This window comes from Mesoplodon mirus, assembly GCF_964341445.2.
Source record: "Mesoplodon mirus genome assembly, chromosome: 14".
Classification (NCBI taxonomy): domain Eukaryota; kingdom Metazoa; phylum Chordata; class Mammalia; order Artiodactyla; family Ziphiidae; genus Mesoplodon; species Mesoplodon mirus.
In genome coordinates, this window is record NC_138990.1 from 47,668,860 (window position 1) to 47,691,013 (window position 22,154).

Genomic DNA, 22,154 nt, shown 5'->3' on the forward strand with positions numbered 1-22,154 from the left:
ACAGAAGTGCTGGCAGGAGTGGGAGATTGACAGCATGCAGAAGGCGGGGCAAAGAGGGCAGAGCAAACACAGGAAACGGCCTTAGCATAGGGAGGAAGGGTGCAAAGGAAAGAAACCGGAGGAGAAAGAATGTCTGCTTATGATTTGCAGTGAGGGCAGCAAAGCTTTTTTTTTTTTTTTTTTTTTTTTTTCTTGCGGTACGCGGGCCTCTCACTGCTGTGGCCTCTCCCGTTGCGGAGCACAGGCTCCGGACGCGCAGGCTCAGAGGCCATGGCTCATGGGCCTAGCCGCTCCGCGGCATGTGGGATCTTCACGGACCGGGGCACGAACCCGCGTCCCCTGCATTGGCAGGTGGACTCTCAACCACAGCGCCACCAGGGGAGCCCGGCAGCAAAGCTTTATAGTCAGTGAGCGAACTGCCACAGAGGCCGGAAGCCCCCATCGTGTCCGTGAGCGGATGACCTCTGATCCACACGTAGAAGGGTTCAACGCTGGGACCAGAGAAGAATTCTTGCCTCTTGTGGGGGAAAGACTTGAAAACAAAATCAAACTTTTATCTAAATAGTGTGTTTGTGATCAATCATTCTTAACCAAGCTACTCAGTAAGTCCGTCTATGCCTCTACCTGTCTTATGAAATCTGGTCGATCACAAATAATCCTTCTTATTTGAAAGTCACGATTAGGGGGCCCAAACCTGGTTTGATTCTGAAGAGGAAATGCCTGAACCTGCTGTACTCACGCCAACCTCACTAGTGCCTTCAGATTCCCATGATGGGGCCCACGCGCCTCCATTAGGATAGACCGGTAAAGAGGGCCGGTGGTTTGTTGGGCTTGGAAAGAAGAGTGCCCAGTGGAGAATCCCCAAATCCTGTTCTGGGCTGGATGACTGTGCATGAGGGGTCGAACCCACCCAATTTGTCCAGCCAGCTGTTGGCACCTGGCACATGCCTCTGAGAGGCGTCTTTCATGATGACCTTGATAAGCACCCACTGAAAGGATTTTCGTTTCACGTACACCTCTCATATATGTGTATTGGGTCCTACTTCAGACCTATAAGGGATTCTAAAAGAAATAACACAAGATGCTGCATTCAAGTTGCTTGCTGACCACTAGAGAGACGAAGAGTGTCTATGTCAGTGTAGAATCAGTTAGAAGGAGGCGGATACCACATGAGAGGTGCCGGTAAGATGCTCTGAGAGCTCAGAGGAAGGAAGAATTCCACCAGGCTGCGGAGGTGGGGAGCACACCTGCACTGGGTTTCTCCACGAGTCTTGGCGAGGTCAGAGGTGTGGTTTTCCTGGATTTCCACAGGGGACATGGTCTACAGATGAACTCCTAGCCGGAGCCTGTGTAACCCCCAGACACAGCCAGACCTGGGATTCTCAAGGGGCAAACAAGCACCCTAATATTGCTGTCTCATTCTCTTTACAGCAGTTGCCAGGGTTAGGGAGAGACTGCTCCTAGGCAGCAAGAAAACAGGTACTTAGAGCTACTTGAAGAGGGTGACTAGAAAGAATCATGTTCCCTGGTGGAACATCAGGGCGGCAAATCTGCCCGGTGCTCCTGCACAGCAGTGGGTAAGGGGCCCTCCGTCCACCTTTTCAGTTCTCCACTCAGGCTCATCATCTCCTAGACTGTCCTCCATAGGCCAAGGGGCCAGGCCAGGCACTGATTTCGGTGCTGAGCTGCATCATGGGAGTACTTTCCGGGAGGGCCTGGGGAACATGAGCAAGTAAGTTACACCTGTGTGCCTATCGAGCATGGGGGAGAGGGCCGAAACCCCTGTTTCCCCTAATTGATCTCTTCCCCTAAATGGATGTCTCCCCTTCCCTCTCTGCTCTCCCTGCCCCCCTCTTGCCTTCCTTCTTATTACTGAGAGATTAGAGCTGCAAAGTTCTCAACCAGCCACCGGGCCTCTTAGCATGGATGGCATGATGCAAGCTGGTGCCGGAATGGTTTCTAAATAGAAGAGTTTCTAAAGTGCTCTGCAAGGCAATGGCAGTGGCAGCTGCTGTTTCAAAGAGTTTGACTGACACTGGGAATTGCACATATTTTGAGTCAGGAACGCTCATAACAATCAGGGAAGACTCAGTCAGATGCCAAATCAGATGTAAACATGTGACGCTGCCTCTGTCCACCCAGGAGGCCACGCTGCCAACCCTCCCCCAAATGCTCCAGACTCCAGAGGCTGCAGGGAGGGGACAGGTGGGACAAAGGTGGGTCAGGCTGGGAAGTGGCGGGGGGCAGGGGTGAAGCAGAGGCAGTTGGGGAGTGGGGTCTGGGGATGGTGGGGCAGGGACGGAACAGAAGACCCAACCTAGGAGCTTCTTTTCTGTGGGAGCGCTAGCCAAGAGACCAGGCGGCGATCAGGGCCACCCAGATCCAGCCTCCTCCACTTTGGATGGTACCTCGTAGAGTATCTTTGCCTGAACCTCAGGTGAAGAAGAGTTTGCTCCTGGCTCTGCTTGCCCTCTCCTAGCTGGAGACGGGTGAGACTTCCTCAAGGCTCTCAGAGTCTTTCCGATCTAAGTGCAGACACCAAGTCACTCCCCAGAGTCAGCCGCGGCTTCAGGTCTTGGGTCTTAGCACATACCAGGAGGACTGCTCTGGGTCTGAGAGAAAACAAGGTCCATGCCATGCTACCTCCAGGATGGCAGGGGCCAGGTGGTTCTAACAAGTGCACAGGTTACTCTGCTGCCCCAAAGCCTCAGCTCTGTGTGGGGAAAGGAAGCAGAGCCTCAGGGCTGGCAGAGCCTCCCTCTCCCTCTCCGTGGGCAGCCTGGTAAGGGACAAGGAAAAGCCAGCTCTCTGGGCCTTGTCTAGCTCCCTTACTGAGCTGTGTCACTTCAGAGCGTGGCAGCTGAGACCCCTCCGTCTGGCCCTCAGCCGTGGGGATTTCACTCCCTGCCCCTCCACAGTTCACACCTGCTCAGGGCTTTCTCTTTCTCCAAAGAAGACACTTTTGATTGCCTGGGTGGTTGTTGCCTTTTCCCTCTTTTCCAGCCAGTGGGGTTTGGAGCTTGCTGCTAACACAGACTTGGCTAGAGATCTTGGCTGGAGCCTGGCTTTGCATAAGGAACAGCCTCCTGACTCTGTCTTGTTTAGCTTTACAGAGAGGCCTGTTGAGAGCTGACCCAGGGGGGTTCTGTGAGCTGGCCGTTGGGGCAGAGGGCCAGGGTAGAGGGGCGGCCTTGGCATCAGGTGCCGCCCAGACCCATGGGGCAGATGTCTGAATGGGAGGTGTGGAGGCAGCTCACGTAGAGCTCAGAAACACACCTCGTTCAGGCCACAGACTGTCAATGGACAGTGGATATAATGCCTTACTTGCCACCTTGCCAGCCTTAGGGATTGACAAACCTAATTAAGTTCACTTAATGATTTTAAATAGCTGACAAAAAGGTGTGTGTCTGAATGTGGACTGAGGGAATAGGAAGGCTTTGGAGAGAGAGAAGAAAGAATGGCTGGGCTGGGCGACAGGCATTTAATGGATAGGCACCATGTCTTGGATTCCTCTGTCGACCATTCAGTGGGCTTGGAAGGTGGGAGTGTTCCACGTCCCTTTCTGCAGCTGGGGCTCTCTGGGCTCTGGTGCTTAGGATAGGGCTGGTAGATACTGCTGAGGAAACATGCTTTCTTCAAGTTCTCACCGTGCAGTTGATTTGCTCTGCAAAAGCCTTCTAAAATGGACTGTCACAAAGCTCGGGTCGCTGTATGCATTTCTATTAGAATAATGCATGTGATGACAAAGTCCTGCTGCATCCATCCTATTATCTGTGTAATTGACTTCAGTTAGCAGTGGAAGAAGAGGGGCTGATGGCCAGCCTTGGGTGCCTGGGACCAGCCTGGGCTGGGATCAATGTGGCCAGGGCCAGGCATGTGTGCCCTGATGCTAGCAGCCTTTGGCTCCGGCACGGTAGAGTAGGGGTGGGCTGGACATTCTAGGCCACACTCAGCAGTCGGGAGCCCCCCGCTTCCCCGGCAGTCCCCCTCACAGAGTAATTTACCATCTCCTGACGTGGTCTCCCTTCTGGGCATGATGGCATCAAGAACAGAGAGGGGAAGTCAATGCAGAACGATTTCAGGGCTGCCAAGGGCCACAGAGATCTTTCACAGTGAATCTGGCTTCTGTGAGGGGGCGCTTTGGGGTGAAATAGGGGAGAAGATGAATCTTCAGTCCGGTTGAGCAAGCATGGAGGACTCTTCAACTTTCTCTGTCCCAGCCTTCTAGGCACTGGCTGTCTCTGCTCCTTTTGGAGGCTGACCCTTAAGGATCTGGTGCCCACATTTGCTCTGGCATGCCTCCTATCGGAAAGGCCCACCACAAGGATGTTCTGCCAGACTGCAGAATGGGGAGAAGCCCTTCTCTAGCAAGTTCCCATTTTGCTCTTTCATTCTTTCATTCTGTGTCCCATATATTGAGCTATCCTGGGGCCCCAGGCCCTCAGGGGAAAGGTGAAAGGGAAATCTTGCTTCCTGGAGCCCTGGCCCATCAGGAGGTATCTGTGCACAAAAAAACCTGCCCCACAGGCTCGAGTGTGTCAAGTGCCCCAAGGGAGGAGAATTAATGCACTTTCCCCAGGGAGAGGTGGAGAGAGAGAAAGAGAAAGAGAGAGAGAGAGGAGAGAGAGAGAGAGATCGGGCACATGACAGCGAGCTTCTTGGGCTGGATGTCCCCTTCTGAGTTACTGAGGCTAGATTATCTCTGGGGGCACCAGCGTAAGAAGAGAGCTGGAGAAGGAAGGGCAGGGACCTCCTGGGAGCATCACCTGACTTGCCAGGTCACACAGGGAGACAGTAGCAGAGGGAAGATGGGAACTCGGGCCTCTTGCTTCCCAGGCCACTTTTTTCGCCATCCCTTGCAGAACCATCCAAATTCCTTAATCTCGCTTAGCCTCTTATGTCCTCCATACTACTGGAGAAGTACACCCAGCCCCTCAGAGCCAGAAAGCGCCTATACCCACTCATCTCAGAAAGACTGGGACACCTGCTCCGCCTTTCTCAGGACACACGGACATTTCCAACACTAGCCTCATCCTCTACCCACTGCTGCTGTGCTAGCCTGTGGCTTGGAGGGCTCAGGTGGTGCCAGAGATGGCGGTCCTCCCCATGGAGAGGAGATCCAGGGAAAGGGTGGTTGCTGGTTCCCTTCTCCATGACACAAATATCTTTATGAGGGTGAATTAGCAGCCTTCTCTGCGTGGTGGAAGCGGAGTCTCAAAAGGTAAAGTGGGGTGAAGAATGGGCTGTATACTTGGTGGGACCCTGGGCAAGTCACTGAAACTTGTCAGTTATGGTTTTTAAAAATCTATGTAATATGAGTATTTTCATATTGGAAGCCTTTCTTCAGTATGGGAGATTCTAGTTTGTTGTTCCTGTTTTATATTATTTTTTATTAGAAATCTGTACTTCCTCGGGCAGTATTACAAATTATATATCTCCTCCTCTGCCTTCAAGCAAAGATTATCTGCGCACCTTCTATGAGTCAGGCACTGTGTCTGTAGCTGGGAGTATAGAGATGTTTAAGACATGGAACTTGACCTTGAGGAATACGGACAGACTTGTAATTCATATTATTCTCTGACCATGAGATTTCTAAAGTCCCTATTGGTTCTGCCCCCATAGAGCTAGAGTCTACACAACTTGAGAAAACATTGAATCTGGGCAGTGAGAGAAGTCAAAGAAGACTCTGAAGAACTGAATGCCTAGAAAAGGATGGTAGTGTTGTGGACAGGAGAATCACTCAGGAGTGAGGGGTGGGGTTGGCAGCCAGGTCGAAGGTATGGGTAGGAAGTCAATCAGGCAGCTGGAAATCCAGTTGCTTTGCTTCAAATATCAGCAGCCCAGGTATCTCTTCAATTCCAGACTTTGTGCCTGGGAAGAGAAGGGGCTGAGAACACAGGGCTACACTTTCAGAGGCACTAAGAGTTAAGAAAAATGTATGCATCTGTTGACTTGTAAACTGAGCTGTGGATATGACCAAGAAAATCTCGAGCAGATCTGAACATCCTGTTATTCTTTTTCTTTTTTTCTTTCTTTTTTTTTTTTTTTTGCGGTACGTGGGCCTCTCACTGCCGTGGCCTCTCCCATTGCGGAGCACAGGCTCCGGACACACAGGCTCAGCGGCCATGGCTCACGGGCCCAGCTGCTCCGCGGCACGTGGGATCTTCCCGGACCGGGGCACCCCGTGTCCCTTGCATTGGCAGGTGGACTCTCAACCACTGCGCCACCAGGGAAGCCCCATGAACATCCTGTTATTCTAAAGGGCTTCGCTTATTGCTGTTTTGAGCAACTACTTCTTAAACCAGCCTCACAGGCCAGATCTGTCTCACTGTTCTGCACTCTTGATTGTGGAAATGTAGCAATCAAAAGCAACAACTTGTTCCAAACATCACAGTAAATCAGTGTCAGAAATAGGATTTAAAGCTCAGAGCTGCTAATCTACTCCTTGCTCCAATGGTCTGGGATGTTTTCTGAGAAAGAAACAAGGCCAGATCCTTCCAGAGTTATGAAGGTTTGATTTGTATATGTCAATGCCCGGTTGCACACTGCATTGCTAAGACCCCAGCGACTCCCTCCCTCTTCTCGGATGCCTGACCCAGCCTGCCCCAGGCTGATGGTGCCCGTTGGTAGGCAGCTCCTCCTGCAGCTCCTCTTCCCCCTTTCCGAGCTCCGCTCTGAGGCTCAGATAATGTTTGGTCCCTCACAAGAGCCTCCAACAGTCTTCAATCTCAGTCTCCCATCCTCCATCCCATCGCTTTGCTCATGGCTCTCTATTCCCCACAGCCCAGGGTCCAAAATACTTGACCTAATATCCACAGCCACCCTCTCCAAGGAGACTGCTCAGGATTCTCTGACATAGCCTACTTGGCTATACTTGAACGCACATAAAACATTCCTGTCTCGAAGCCTCTGCTTATCCCAATGGTCTTCTCTGGAATGCCTTTGTCCCTTTCCCATTTCCCTAAGACCTAAATTTTCCTCAAGGCCCAGCTTATAATAAGCGCATTTTCTCCACGCAGGCTGCCCTGACACATGGGGGTCACTGCACCGTCTGAACACTGGCCACGCTCTGTCGGACCCAGCACAACGCTCTGTGTGTTGCTGTTTGCCTCTCAGTGTGGATGCTCTGTGTCTCCCACAGCATGCAGGTCCTGTGACCCAGCAAGAAGCTGAGTCACACACCCCTTTCCATCCTCTGCGCTCGATGGGGGCTTAATATGGGTTTGCTAACAATGTGACAGCCAATGACACTTCTCCAGGCACTTGATTCCCTGTCCTGTCCACAAGACATCTGGATCTGACACTTTATGCCAGTGACTTCCAAGTGTGGTCGACCCTCACAGTCACTTAGGAAACTTAAAAAAAAATTTATTCTTCGGCCCAGTATGTGATGTACTAAGTCAGAATCTCTGTGTATCTCTGTGTAATGCAGGGCCTAGGACTCTGCATGAAAGCAAGTTTTCTAGGTAATCATAATGTTCATCCAGTTTTGTAAACCACTGTCCTATGCTGTCCTGCTAGTTTAAAGTCTTTTCAAAATACCTTTTCCTGTTTATTTGTTTAATTTTTGGTTTGTTTTTAGAAAGGAAAAATTTAGTGAGAGAAATTCTCACTAAAAGTGAGAAAGTGAGGTTTCACTCCATCATAAAATTTGGGGGCTGAAACATTCATACCTTAGAATAGATCCTGGAATTGATTTCAGCCTTGAATTATGAAGGTTCTTGGAGAAAACTGATCAATGCTCAGAGTAGCTACATAAGGAATCAGTATTCTCAAGTGACACTCTAATGGATGCCAGAGATGGGAGCCGTATTCCTTGGCTTATCCCATCACACAACATGTATATATATATATTTTTTCATCAAACCTATTTCCCTTTTTTCTGGGCACAGAGCTAGGCTACATTCCCCAGCATCTGTTGCAGTTAGTTATGGCTAGGTGACTGAGTTGTAGCCAATGGAAAGTGAGCTGAAGTGATGACTCATAAAAATCTTCCTATGCAAGAATCCTCCAGTGCTCTTTCCTCATTGGTTGTCTGAAGGCAAAGGATTTCAAAACTGGAGAAAAGGGTGAAGCCACAGAGAGAAGGAGCCAGAATCTCTGAATGACCACATGGAAGGCTACTTGCCAATTGGCACGTTCATTTTGAATTTCACATGAGTAAGAAATACATTTCTTTTTGTACAGCCTGAGGATTGGAGGTTTAATGTTACTCTGGGTAGCGTTACCACAACTACCATATCATGTAGCACAAGCCTAGTTACTCAGGTGTGTTCGATGCACCTGGCGTGGTTGCGTTGACAACTAACCCACTCCTGGAGGTGGGGTGATGGGTAAAGTCAGCCCTCGGCTGGCTGCAGGTCTCTGAGCACAGCTTCTCTCACAGCTGCAGGACCAGGGACAGGCCTGGGGGAGGCAGGATGGGTCTTAAGGAGGGAGGTCTAGAGCGCTGGGACACTAGTTCCTGCCTCCCTCTGGGAAGGTAAGGACAGCAAGGCCAAGTTGCTTGTGAAAATCCTTGAGCTGGATGGGTTTCGTCAGTGCAATTCACCCTGCTTGGCCTAACACTGCGCTGGAGCCCGTCATTCATCTTCTCTCAGTTCAGCCCGATGTTGATAAGCATGCTGAGGTCCTCAGCCCCCGTGGCTTCAGGAAGGGACACATGTGCTGCCACAGCTGGCTAGGGGCGGGGAGCACCTTCTGTTTTCTCCACCGCCGGTGAGGAGGGCCCTGGAAGGGCTGGGTTTTCCCTGTGGATATGGACTCAGGGCAGCTGCCGTTCTGGGCCAGCAGAGCCTTGAGGTCTTCCCCGCCCTTCTGCCCCCACCTCTGGTGTGGGAGCCTGTGGGGCTGCTCCTGAGTCTCCATGGTTAGGGATGAACGAACAAATGCAGGCCCACACCGGGCGACAGTCATCGCTCTCTGCTTCTGTTGGCAACGGCTTAATTGTTTGGGGTTGTTTTGTTTTGTTTTGTTTTGTTTTTGGAACACAGGCCTCTCACTGTCGCGGCCTGTCCCGTTGCGGAGCACAGGCTCCGGACGCGCAGGCTCAGCAGCCATGGCTCACGGGCCCAGCCGCTCCACGGCATGTTGGATCCTCCCGGACCAGGGCACGAACCCGTGTCCCCTGCATCGACAGGCGGACTCTCAACCACTGCACCACCAGAGAAGCCCTGGGTTTGTTTTTGTAGGTCCTTTTCTTCTCTTGTGTTTCCCACTTAGAGAAGTTCCTTTAGCATTTGTTGTAGAGCTGGTTTGGTGGTGCTGAACTCTCTTAGCTTTTGGTTGTCTGTAAAGCATTTGATTTCTCCATCGAATGTGAATGAGATCCTTGCTGGGTAGAGTAATCTTGGTTGTAGGTTCTCCCCTTTCATCACTTTAAGTATATCATGCCACTCCCTTCTGGCTTGTAGAGTTTCTGCTGAGAAATCAGCTCTGTTAACCTTATGGGAGTTCCCTTGTATGTTATTTGTCGTTTTTCCCTTGCTGCTTTCAATAATTTTTCTTTGTCTTTAATTTTTGCTAATTTGATTACTATGTGTCTCTGTGTTTTTCTCCTTGGATTTATCCTGTATGGGACCCTCTGTGCTTCCTGGACTTGGGTGGCTATTTCCTATCCCATGTTAGGGAAGTTTTTGACTATAATCTCTTCAAATATTTTCTCGGGTCCTTTCTCTCTCTCTTCTCCTTCTGGGACCCCTATAATGTGAATGTTGTTGCATTTAATGTTGTCCCAGAGGTCTCTTAGGCTGTCTTCATTTCTTTTCATTCTTTTTTCTTTATTCTGTTCTGCAGCAGTGAATTCCACCATTCTGTCTTCCAGGTCACTTATCCGTTCTTCTGCCTCAGTTATTCTGCTACTGATTCCTTCTAGTGTAGTTTTCATTTCAGTTATTGTATTGTTCATCTCTGTTTGTTTGTTCTTTAATTCTTCTAGGTCTTTGTTAAACATTTCTTGCATCTTCTCGATCTTTGCCTCCATTCTTTTTCTGAGGTCCTGGATCATCTTCACTATCATTATTCTGAATTCTTTTTCTGGAAGGTTGCCTATCTCCACTTCATTTAGTTGTTTTTCTGGGGTTTTATCTTGTTCCTTCATCTGGTACATAGCCCACTGCCTTTTCATGTTGTCTATCTTTCTGTGAATATGGTTTTTGTTCCACAGGCTGCAGGATTATAGTCTCTCAAGGTAATTTTGAAGGACAGCACCAGTTCAAATATTGGCTTGATGTGTGCTTAAAAGTTATCTCATTACTTTATATCTCCCTTGTATAATTGGTTTTCTCCATTCTCTCCCAACTTCATCAGCTTCCCCCCTCCCCCCGCCATTCAACTGCCACTCCTTCTGCTGGAATTAATTCTACCTTTTCTCAAAATGGAAGAAACACAAGTTCTCTCCCTTTATTCTAATTGTCAGTCTCTTACAGGGACATACCCTAGTTTTCCTCTTTATAATTATATATCCTAGTAAATTAAGCACAATCCTCCCACACCATCCTAAGCTTTGACATGCTTACAGTGCAGAAACAGATGCTAAGTTCAACTCATTACGAAATGGATTTGGAAACACCATGAATCAAGCCATGCCCTACAAATCACTGCAATCATACAGCCAAATAGAACGTACATAACTTATCACTCGTATGTAGTCTCTATTTCCCAGGATTATCACTATAGAGGCTTTTAGCCACACAGTCTAACAAGAAGAAAATGTTCCCTCTGGAGATATTTAGATTTCTGTTCCCTTTGCATCCTTGGTCCTAATGACAAGTGGTGTGTTTCACAAAGGCATCTTTCAAATGGGATTAATTACACTGAGAGCTATGGCTTCATGTATTTAGACCAAAAACTCCTCAGAGTCAAGATTTTTCTCCTAGTCCATTCTTGTTTCTCATTCACAGAATCCCTGTTTTATATACACAATACTTTCTCTTTGTGTAGCATCTTCTGTGTTGAGAAGGGCATTAGAGGGACATTTTCATTACTTATTCTCACCTGAGTAGAGAAGTACTCTACTCAGTGAGTGAAAATCCAAAGTGGAGATCCAGAGATTTCCAATGAACCTTAGTTTGCAGGTCTAGTTATGCCCCTGAAAGAGTTGTGTTTGATTCCTATTTTTGTAAGTTGAATCACAGCTTCCTCATAGAGCCATGGAAGTTAAAAATGATGATGATTACAGCTAGCATTTGTTGAATCCTCACTGCATGGCTGTCACTATAACAAGTACTTAAAATGCATTATCTCATTTCATCCTTAAAACAGTCCCTTGGGGGTAGATACTATAATTAATCCCTTTTTATAAGAGGAAACTGAGGTCTAAAGAGGTGAAATAATTTTCCCTTGACCCTGAGGCTAGTCCGCTTCCTATGTACATGTGTGAAGAAATGAAAGCACAGTGCTTGGCATATAGTTGAAAACTTGGTATATAGTAGCCATTACAATTAACAAAATATTTTGGTTTGGGTATTTTTTTAGGCCACACCTCTTACTCATTTTGAGTTAGTTTCCTTTGCTTCATCCACCCCCTGAGATCCATTGTCTTAATTCCCCACCACCGGCTCCTGCTAGAGACCTCCCCCGACCCAGCCCCACCCTGCCTACCTTCCTTCTCTCACACCTCCAGCGGGGCAGCATCACAAGCCCAGGGAGAGTCTCCCCTCTTCCTTCCAGACCATTGTGCCCCCTCCCCGTGTGCCTTTTCAAGTCACCACTCTAGTATGCCTTTGACTATCCCTACTCCAAAACTAGAGCATGCATTCCAATAGGCATCTTTTATTTGCAGGTGTATTAATGTTCCATGTCTAACAAAAGCATAAAAAATAAATACATTTGGTTATACATTTAACGAATCACCTGTAATAGAGAATAAAGTTCACTTCCATAAGGACTGACACAGAAAACTCAGGCCACCCAGTCCCCATGAGAAACCAGCAGAGGGTCAGGCCCTGCATGCTTTCTTCACCACTGCCTGCCTCCCCTTCTCCAAAAATTTCCATTTGTAACTGCTTTGCCTCCACCCCTCCTTCTCCAGGGAGGAAGATGCCTATGGGAGGATGTCACACCCTGGAACCACCCCCCAAATTCAGCCAGTGCCTGCTGCCCTTCTGCTGGGCATGCTGCTCCGACTGTCACAGCAGCTGCTGAACCTCCCCTGAGATTCTCTCTGCACCCACAGCAGCCATGAACCTCCCTTCCCCAGTGCTTTACTCCTTCACAATGTGAGGTGCCCGCTCTGTCCCACACCTCTCTCAGTAACTAAGGGGTTAAATCAAGGGCCTACAGGCAGTTAAACTAGAGGCTCCTCCTTAGAGGTCCTGCTTCCATCTCCTTCCACTTCACCAGAGAGCACCCTGTGAAGATGCTCCGGTGTGAAATGGTACTAACCGCCAAAGTCATCCAGCTATTATGTATCTATTTATATTTATAGGAACATACATATCGATAATTACCTTAAACAGGAATGGATTAAATGCTCCCACCAAAAGACACAGACTGGCTGAATGGATACAAAAATAAGACCCATATATATGCTGTCTACAAGAGACCCACTTCAGACCTAGGGACACATACAGACTGAAAGTGAGGGGATGGAAAAAGACATTCCATGCAAATGGAAATCAAAAGAAAGCTGGAGTAGCAATACTCATATCAGATAAAATAGACTTTAAAATAAAGAATATTACAAGAAATAAGGAAGGACACTACATAATGATCAAGGGATCAATCCAAGAAGAAGATATAACAATTATAAATGCATATGCACCCAACATAGGAGCACCCCAGTACATAAGGCAACTGCTAACAGCTATAACAGAGGAAATTGACAGTAACACAATAATAGTGGGGGACTTTAACACCTCACTTAACACCAATGGACAGATCATCCCAACAGAAAATTAATAAGGAAACGCAAGCTTTAAAAGACACAATAGACCAGATAGATTTAATTGATATTTATAGGACATTCCATCCAAAAACAGCAGATTACACTTTCTTCTCAAGTGTGCATGGGACATTCTCCAGGATAGATCACATCTTGGGTCACAAATCAAGCCTCAGTAAATTTAAGAAAACTGAAATCATATCAAGCATCTTTTCTGACCATAACGCTATGAGATTAGAAATCAATTACAGGGAGAAGACCGTAAAAAACACAAACACACGGAGGCTAAACAATATGTTACTAAATAACCAAGAGATCACTGAAGAAATCAAAGAGGAAATAAAAAAATACCTAGAGACAAATGACAATGAAAACACGACAATGCAAAACCTATGGGATGCAGGAAAAGCAGTTCTAAGAGGGAAGTTTATAGCTACACAAGCCTACCTTAAGAAACAAGAGATCTCAAATAAAGAATCTAACCTTACACCTAAAGGAACTAGAGAAAGAAGAACAAAGAAAACCCAAAGTTAGCAGAAGGAAAGAAATCATAAAGGTCAGAGCAGAAATAAATGAAATAGAAACAAAGAAAACTATAGCAAAGATCAATAAACTAAAAGCTGGTTCTTTGAGAAGATAAACAAAATTGATAAACCATTAGCCAGACTCATCAAAAAAAGAGGGAGATGACTCAAGTCAATAAAATTAGAAATGAAAAAGGAGAAGTTACAACAGACACCACAGAAATACGAAGCATCCTAAGAGACTACTACAAGCAACTCTATGCCAATAAAATGGACAACCTGGAAGAAATGGGCAAATTCTTAGAAAGGTATAACCTTCCAAGACTGAACCAGGAAGAAATAGAAAATATGAACAGACCAATCACAAGGAATGAAATTGAAACTGTGATTAAAATTCTTCCAACAAACAAAAGTCCAGGACCAGATGGCTTCACAGGTGAATTCTATCAAACATTTAGAGAAGAGCTAACACCCATCCTTCTGAAACTCTTCCAAAAAATTTCAGAGGAAGGAACACTCCCAAACTCACTCTATGAGGCCACCATCACCCTGATACCAAAGCCAGACAAAGATACTACAAAAAAAGAAAATTACAGACCAATATCACTGATGAATATAGATGCAAAAATCCTCAACAAAATACTAGCAAACAGAATACAACAACATATTAAAAGGATCATACACCACGATCAAGTGGGATTTATCCCAGGGATGCAAGAATTCTTCAATGTATGCAAATCAATCAATGTGATACACCATATTAACAAACTGAAGAATAAAAACCATGTGATCATCTCAATAGATGCAGAAAAAGCTTTTGACAAAATTCAACATTCACTTATGATAAAAAACTTTCCAGAAAGTGGGCACAGAGGGAATCTACCTCAACATAATAAAGGCCATCTATGACAAACCCACAGCAAACATCATTCTCTTTGCGGTATGCGGGCCTCTCACTGTTGTGGCCTCTCCCGTTGCGGAGCACAGGCTCTGGACACGCAGGCCCAGCGGCCATGGCTCACGGGCCCAGCCGCTCCGCGGCATATGGGATCCTCCCAGACCGGGGCACGAACCCGTATCCCCTGCATCGGCAGGCGGACTCTCAACCACTGCGCCACCAGGGAGGCCCAAACATCATTCTCAATGGTGAAAAACTGAAACCATTTCCACCAAGATCAGGAACAAGACAAGGATGTCCACTCTCACAACTTTTATTCGACATAGTTTTGGAAATCCTAGCCACAGCCATCAGAGAAGAAAAAGAAATAAAAGGACTACAAATTGGAAAAGAAGAAATAAAACTGTCACTGTTTGCAGATGACATGATATTATACATAAAGAATCCTAAAGATGCCAACAGAAAACTATTAGAGCTAATCACTAAATTTGGTAAAGTTGCAGGATACAAAATTAATGCACAGAAATCTCTTGCATTCCTATATACTAATGATGAAAAATCTGAAAGAAAAATTAAGGAAACACTCCCATTTATTGTTGCAACAAAAAGAATAAAATACCTAGGAATAAACCTACCTAGGGAGACAAAAGACCTGTATGCAGAAAACTATAGGACACTGATGAAAGAAATTAAAGATGATACCAATGGATGGAGAGAGATACCATGTTCTTGGATTGGAAGAATCAATATTGTGAAAATGACTATACTACCCAAAGAAATCTACAGATTCAATGCAATCCCTATCAAATTACCAATGGCATTTTTTACAGAACTAGAACAAAAAATCTTAAAATTTGTGTGGAGACACAAAAGACCCTGAATAGCCAAAGCAATCTTGAGGGAAAAAAACAGAGCTGGAGGAATCAGACTCCCTGACTTCAGACTATACTACAAAGCTACAGTCATCAAGACAATATGGTACTGGCACAAAAACAGAAATATAGATCAATGGAACAAGATAGAAAGTCCAGAGATAAACCCACACACCTATGGTCAACTAGGCTATGGCAAAGGAGGCAAGGATATACAATGGAGAAAAGACAGTCTCTTCAATAAGTGGTGCTGGGAAAACTGGACAGCTACATGTAAAAGAATGAAATTAGGACACTCCCTAACACCATACACAAAAATAAACTCAAAATGGCTTAGAGACCTAAATGTAAGATGGGACACTATAAAACTCTTAGAGGAAAACATAGGAAGCACACTCTTTGACATAAATCACAGCAAGATCTTTTTTGATCTACCTCCTAGAGTAATGGAAATAAAAACAAAAATAAACAAATGGGACCTAATTTTGCACAGCAAAGGAAACCATAAACAAGATGAAAAGAAAACCCTCAGAATGGGAGAAAATATTTGCAAATGAATCAACGGACAAAGGCTTAATCTCCAAAATATATAAACAGCTCATGCAGCTCAATATTAAAAAAACAAACAACCCAATCCAAAAATGGGCAGAAGACCTAAATAGACATTTCTCCAAAGAAGACATACAGATGACCAAGAAGCACATGAAAAGCTGCTCACCATCACTAATTATTAGGGAAATGCAAATCAAAACTACAGTGAGGTATCACCTCACACCAGTTAGAATGGGCATCATCAGAAAATCTACAAACAACAAATGCTGGAGAGGGTGTGGAGAAAAGGGAACCCTCTTGCACTGTTGGTGGGAATGTAAATTGATACAGCTACTATGGAGAACAGTATGGAGGTTCCTTTAAAAACTAAAAATAGAACTACTATACAACCCAGCAATCCCACCAGTGGGCATATCCAGAGAGAACCATAATTCAAAAAGACACATGCACCCCAATGTTCATTGCAGCACTATTTACGATAGCCAAGTCATGGAAGCAACTTAAATGCCCATCGACAGACGCCTGGATAAAGAAGATGTTGTACATATATACAATGGAATATTACTCAGCCATACAAAGGAACGAAATTGGGTCATTTGTAGAGACGTGGATGGATCTAGAGACTGTCATACAGAGTGAAGTAAGTCAGAAAGAGAAAAACAAATATTGTATATTAACGCATATATGTGGAACCTAGAAAAATGGTACAGATGAACCAGTTTCCAGGGCAGAAATAGAGACACAGATGTAGAGAACAAACATATGGACACCAAGGGGGTAAAGCAGCAGGGGGTGGGGGTGGTGGGATGATGAATTGGGAGGTTGGGATTGACATGTATACACTGATGTGTATAAAATGGATGAGTAATAAGAACCTGCTGTATAAAAAAGTAAATAAAATTAAATTTAAAAAAAGAAAGGTTAAAATAAAAAAAAAATAGAAAAAGAAATTGCCTAGAGAGCACACGTCTCTACTCCAGGGACGTTGCCACTGCTCAAAACATCTTGGGCACGGCTTTTGGAGCTTTTTCTTGCTACTATTTCTAGTAGGTTGCAAAGTTCCTATCATTTCATGATGAAGACAGACTATGGCATTGTTTCTATCACTTTGCCGGTTTGTAAATGGACAGAAGAAATATCCTTCCATGGATCAATGCCTCCCTGTCAGCAGCCTGTATACACCTATGGCACATTCTCTGAGTCTTGACAGAAGGAATGCTGTGAGGTGGGAGCAATCTGAATATAGCTCTTTCCTCTCAAGTGCCCAGTTCTGGGTCTCCCTACTCACAAGGACCAGGGCACACAATTACGATCAAAGTCTTTCTTACAATGTGATTGTGGCAGGACAGTGCCCAGAGACAAAGAGAGCGCAGGTACCAGGCAAGTCTCTAAAGAGAACTCCCTGTCCCAAGAGTAACAAATGCTGTTTGGGTTCATCTGATGGGACACAGGTATTGCTCTGATATACAGAACACTGTGTAGTAGTATTTCTTAAAATGTGATTCTATCTGTTTTGTTAGATGCAGTTTGAACCGAGGAAGAATATTAGATGGATTCCAATAAGTGAAATTCTGTTAATTCAGCTGGAATTTGAAAATACGTGCAATTTCCCTCAATACTTCATTCTGTCAACATGCATTTATTGTGGGCACACTATGTGTTAGGTATGGTACTAGACAATCAGGAAACTGCAATATAAGACAGACCTGATTCCTGCCTTGTTGGCGTGTATATTTAGATAATAAAAACAGAGAGCAAAGAGTGATAAATCATTACAAGGTGTTTCAAGAGTCATGAGACTGTATTGTATGTATACTATACAGTCTAGGGGTCTGGGGATGCTTCTTTAAAAAGTTAAGGAAGAGTAGTAATCAGGGAGATGGAAGGTAGAAGAACATTGCGTGTAGAGAGAATGGCAGGTGCAAAAGCCTGGAAGTAAGAACTCATCACGATGCAACTGAGTTGAAAGAAGTTTAGTGAGGTTACCAGGTAGAGTAATAGAAGAATGTATAAAAAGGGGCTGGTGAAGTTATGGTTGGATAGAGCACATGTGGGCCTAAATGAAGGTCTCTTTAAAGGAAATTGAAAGGCACTCTAAAAACCACAGAAGCCATGGAAGGATGTAAAAAATGAGGAATAATTAGATTTACGTTTCAGAAAGTTTATCCCAGTTTCCTTGTGTAGACTGGATTGGGTGGGGATAAAAAATGGAGGCAAGGAGACAAGACAGGAGGTCACTGCCATATCTAGGTGGAGGCCACTTTCATGTAATGCCCAGGGGCTATGACAAGTTCCTAGAGCCTGGGAGCTCTTTAGGGCTAGTCCATAAGCTCTAATAAAGTTGCTTTTAAAACTTTGTAATGTCTGGAGGTTGGGGAACCTGGGAGCAGAGGTGATTTGGGACAGCATAGGGAATGAAGTCCTTGCCCTCTCAAGGTCCATGGCTGGGGAGCTGTCCAAGAGGCAGGTGCTGAATAGCTGAAGCCAGGACCTGCCTAATGACACGCCATGGGATGTGGGCAGATGGTAAGGTGCCAATGTCTATCTCAGGGTTGGAAGGAAGGGAGTTGATCTTTGCCTTTTATCCATTTTCTTTGTCTCTTTCCTTATTTATTTTCTTCCTCTACCTTCTCCATCCTCCCATTTTCATTTTCTGGCAATCTGGGCAGCTATAGCTCACTCTCCCTGAAAGTAAGAGGGAGAATGTGTTTCCCCTTTATAAGAAGTCTACAGAGCACTGATGACCACAAATTCACATGAACACGTACCCCCATCTTAGGGTTGCATGACTGGTTATTATTGCTAAACTGGCCATCTTAGCCTTTTCTGAGGCATTAGATGGGGGGATATTATTATTATTATTATATCATAGTTATTATTAGTAGTTACTACTGACTAAGCATTTACTGTAAGCCAGGCAGTTCACCAAGCACTTTACTTCTCCAAGCCTAAGAGGTAGACTTTATTATCTTTGTTTAATAGAATATGGCTTGGGACTTCCCTGGTGGTGCAGTGGTTAAGAATCTGCCTGCTGATGCAGGGGACATGGGTTCAATCCCTGGTCCTGGAAGATCCCACAAGCCACGGAGCATCTAAGCCTGTGAGCCACAACTACTGAGCCTACGTGCCACAACTATGAAGCCCACACGTCTAGAGCCTGTGCTCCACAACAACAGAAGCCACTGCAATAAGCCCACGCACCGCAAAGAAGACCCAATGCAGCCAAAAATAAATAAATAAAATAAAAACATTTAAAAAATAATAGAATATGACTTGACTTGGAAGATCAGCGGTTGTGATTTGTGCCACGTATTCAATAAATTATCTGAGGCCACAAAACTAAGGGATGATGATGCAGGGTGTGGGAAATAAACTTCACTGACATGTACTACACATAGATGCTTTTGACAGTTACTTTATTTAGTTTTGTAATAATCCTGTAAAATTGTACTGATATTATACTCATTTTTCAGATGTAGGTGCCAAGGCCCAAAGAGGTTCAGCAATTGGCCGAGGTCACACAACTAGTAAGCGGCTGAGCCAGTGTTTAAACTTGGGACTCTCTGACTCTAAAGCCTGTGCTCTGTCGTCCACAGTTCTACTTTAGTTTTATGGGGCAGTCACATCTACAGTCTAGTTGGATTTTAGCAAGTGAAAGCTGCTCCGCCTCATTCTCTTGCAGTTCCATTTGCCTCTGGGTCTTGATGCCTCCTGTATCATCTCTAGTTCCAGGGAGTGGGGAGGGCGGCATCCCACATCAGAGCATGTCAGTGGTGGGCAGGCACCTGGTGAATGGGGCCACTTGTGTAACTGCACGTTTATTAGGTCACGAGGCATCATTCAACCAAGCTGGCCTTTGTCTGAATCCCCACAGGACGGTTTGGTCTCAGTATCAATATTGGAAATGTCAGTCTGGTAAACAGCCTTTAACAGGAAGGAGGGAGGCTGAGAACAAAGTCTCCTTCAAACAAAACTCTAGCCGATGGGAGTGAACAAAATCAACATCTTACTTGCCTCAAATCCCCTGGAGTGGCTATGAAAGAGAGAGGACTTGCTGGATTGAGGAGAAAAAAACCTTTTGATTCATCTGAATTAATTTAGCATTTCCCAGGAGGGAGGACTCTGGCATTACCCGCCTGTTCCCCATCCCCTGCACACAAGCCCCTGCAATCCCGAAGGACAAAAGACTAGTCTATGGTGAGGGCGCCCACACTACCCCTTCCTCCATTTTAATTAAATCCATTTGTCCTGGGGGCAACACTGAGCCCTGGGATGTCCAAGTGCTTTGATCTTTAACCCACACACATCTGAAGGAGCGGGAAGCTGCTGCTCAGAGGTTGATGGCATCATCTTATGACAGCACAGCTTGAGTTATGAGCTCTTGGAAATAGCAGACTCTGAAATCTGGGTGAAGAGTTTGAGACCCAGCTATATATTTACAAAGCTGTGTGTCAACGGGCATCACCCTCCACTTTGCCTTAAGCTCTTTGCCCTCATTTTTCAAAGGACCCACTAGAACAGCAATTTGAATGTACTGGGGAGTCAAAAGCAGAGGCTGCTCTGGATCGTAGGGTTTGACATTTAGCCTATTAAGGACGGCTTAAAGATCCCTTCCAGATCCATTTTTCTGTCCCATTTATATAAATGAGTCCCTCCCTCCCCGTCACTTTTTGGTCTGGAACAGACCAGCACCAACGGTCGAGAGTTCACTGTGACACAGCGGAGCATCACATTAGCAACTGTGCTGGTCAGGCACTGCTTGCTCCAGGCCGACTGCAGGTGGCAGACTGGTGCCATCCTGGGGAGACAAGTGGCAGCTGAGCAGAGAAGTTACTGCTCCATTTCTGAGCCACGCGGAGTTAATGATCCTCTAGTCCAACCCTGTCAGTTTAAAGATGAGGAAACTGAGGTCCAGAGAAGTTCAAGGTTACAGAGGACATTAGTCCTAGAATCTAACTAGGAATCAGGGCCTTTGGTAGAAGCACTCCCCTGTTTACTGAAGAATTTCTCATCCACCTGCTTTGGGGACCAGGCTCCACAGAGCACTGGACTGGGATTGGCCAGAGCACCAGCCCTCACTCCAATGCCAACTTGCTGGTGCTTCACCTCTTTGGTTCTCAGGGAAGGAGAACCCTGTAAAAGGGCAGGAATGAGGATACATAAGGTCTGTCCTACCTATGTCACAGGTTTTCTTATTGTTAATAAGGAATAAATAGCATGTCAGATGGAAAAGTACGGCAAAATCCATTAATTAAGAGAAAATGCCATGTACATATAAAACCTGATTATTCTTTGGGGGGGTCATATGAGTTGTTCGGTTTTACTTTTTCCTACAGATACTGGAGGCAGCCAATCAGGCCAGGCCAGAGGTGTGAGAGACACTCATCTCATTAGCATGGAAATCCCTCAGAGAAACTCAGTGCTTCCTGTAAGCCTGCAGGAAGTGTGTGTGTGCACGTTTGTGTGTGCACGTGTCTGTGCATATCTGGATGTGTGTCTTGGGTAGAAGGAATAGGGGGAGGGAAGACAAGGCCCCCCTCTGCATTTTGGCTGATAGAGGAAAAGGGATTGATAGGGCTGGGTAAAGGCCTACCTGTCAGCCACATCAAGGAGAGGCAGCGCCATCCACTGCCACAGGCTCAAGCCTTCCGTGGTGGCAACATGCCAGATCATTCTGCTTTGTTCCTTCCCAGTTTTGTTCTCCACCAGCACCAAGGAGACGTTTCCCTGCAACACTCCACGGATGAGCCAGGACATTCGGAGCTGCGAGGGAGAGAAGAGCCAGAAGGACTAGGTGTTACTGTTGAAAGGAGACGGTAGCTCACCTCCCTGGAATTCTCAAGGATTTTGCTGGAGACCCAGCCAAGGTCTTCCCTGTGAGGAGAGCTGGTCACCCACAGCCTGATCTCGCTCGCTGTCTCCCAAAGTGGCTTTCACCAAGGTTCAAGGAGCTGGGAGGGGGAAACTGATGGGCAATTTTGGAACTTTGTTCAGGTTGATGTCATCATCCTAAACTTCACAAGATTCTGCCTCTAAGGGTATATCGAGATCAATAGGGTATTAAATGAACTTCCTAAAGAGGACCCAAAGATGATTGTCTGTGTCCCCAATTCACTTTGTGACCTTGGGCAAGTGATTCTGTGATTCAATTTCTTTTAGCGATTTAGGTATCATTGATTTTTATTCCTTCCCCAAAGAGTGTAATAATTTTATTTGAATGGTACCATGTCATGTCTTAGCTAACTGGAGACCCTATGACTTGATACCTGTGGCCACTGGTGGACAAAAGTGAGATAAGAATCTACCTATAAAGATCTTTTAATGTGGTATCTTTTGTGTGTGTGTGTGTGGTATGCGGGCCTCTCACCGTTGTGGCCTCTCCCATTGCGGAGCACAGGCTCTGGGTGCACAGGCTCAGTGGCCAT

The 22,154-nt window shown here is 45.8% G+C and overlaps 1 protein-coding gene across 1 annotated transcript in view; it reads right to left on the reverse strand.

Annotated features, from left to right (window-relative positions):
- Positions 1 to 22,154, reverse strand: part of ALK (ALK receptor tyrosine kinase) — a gene marked incomplete at its 5' end in the record, with an annotated part of 729,367 nt that overhangs the window by 75,660 nt on the left and 631,553 nt on the right. The window contains one exon of the mRNA XM_082642950.1: positions 21,323 to 21,492. Coding sequence (XP_082499076.1) covers positions 21,323 to 21,492 — 170 coding nt within the window. The remainder of the gene's footprint in view (positions 1 to 21,322; positions 21,493 to 22,154) is intronic.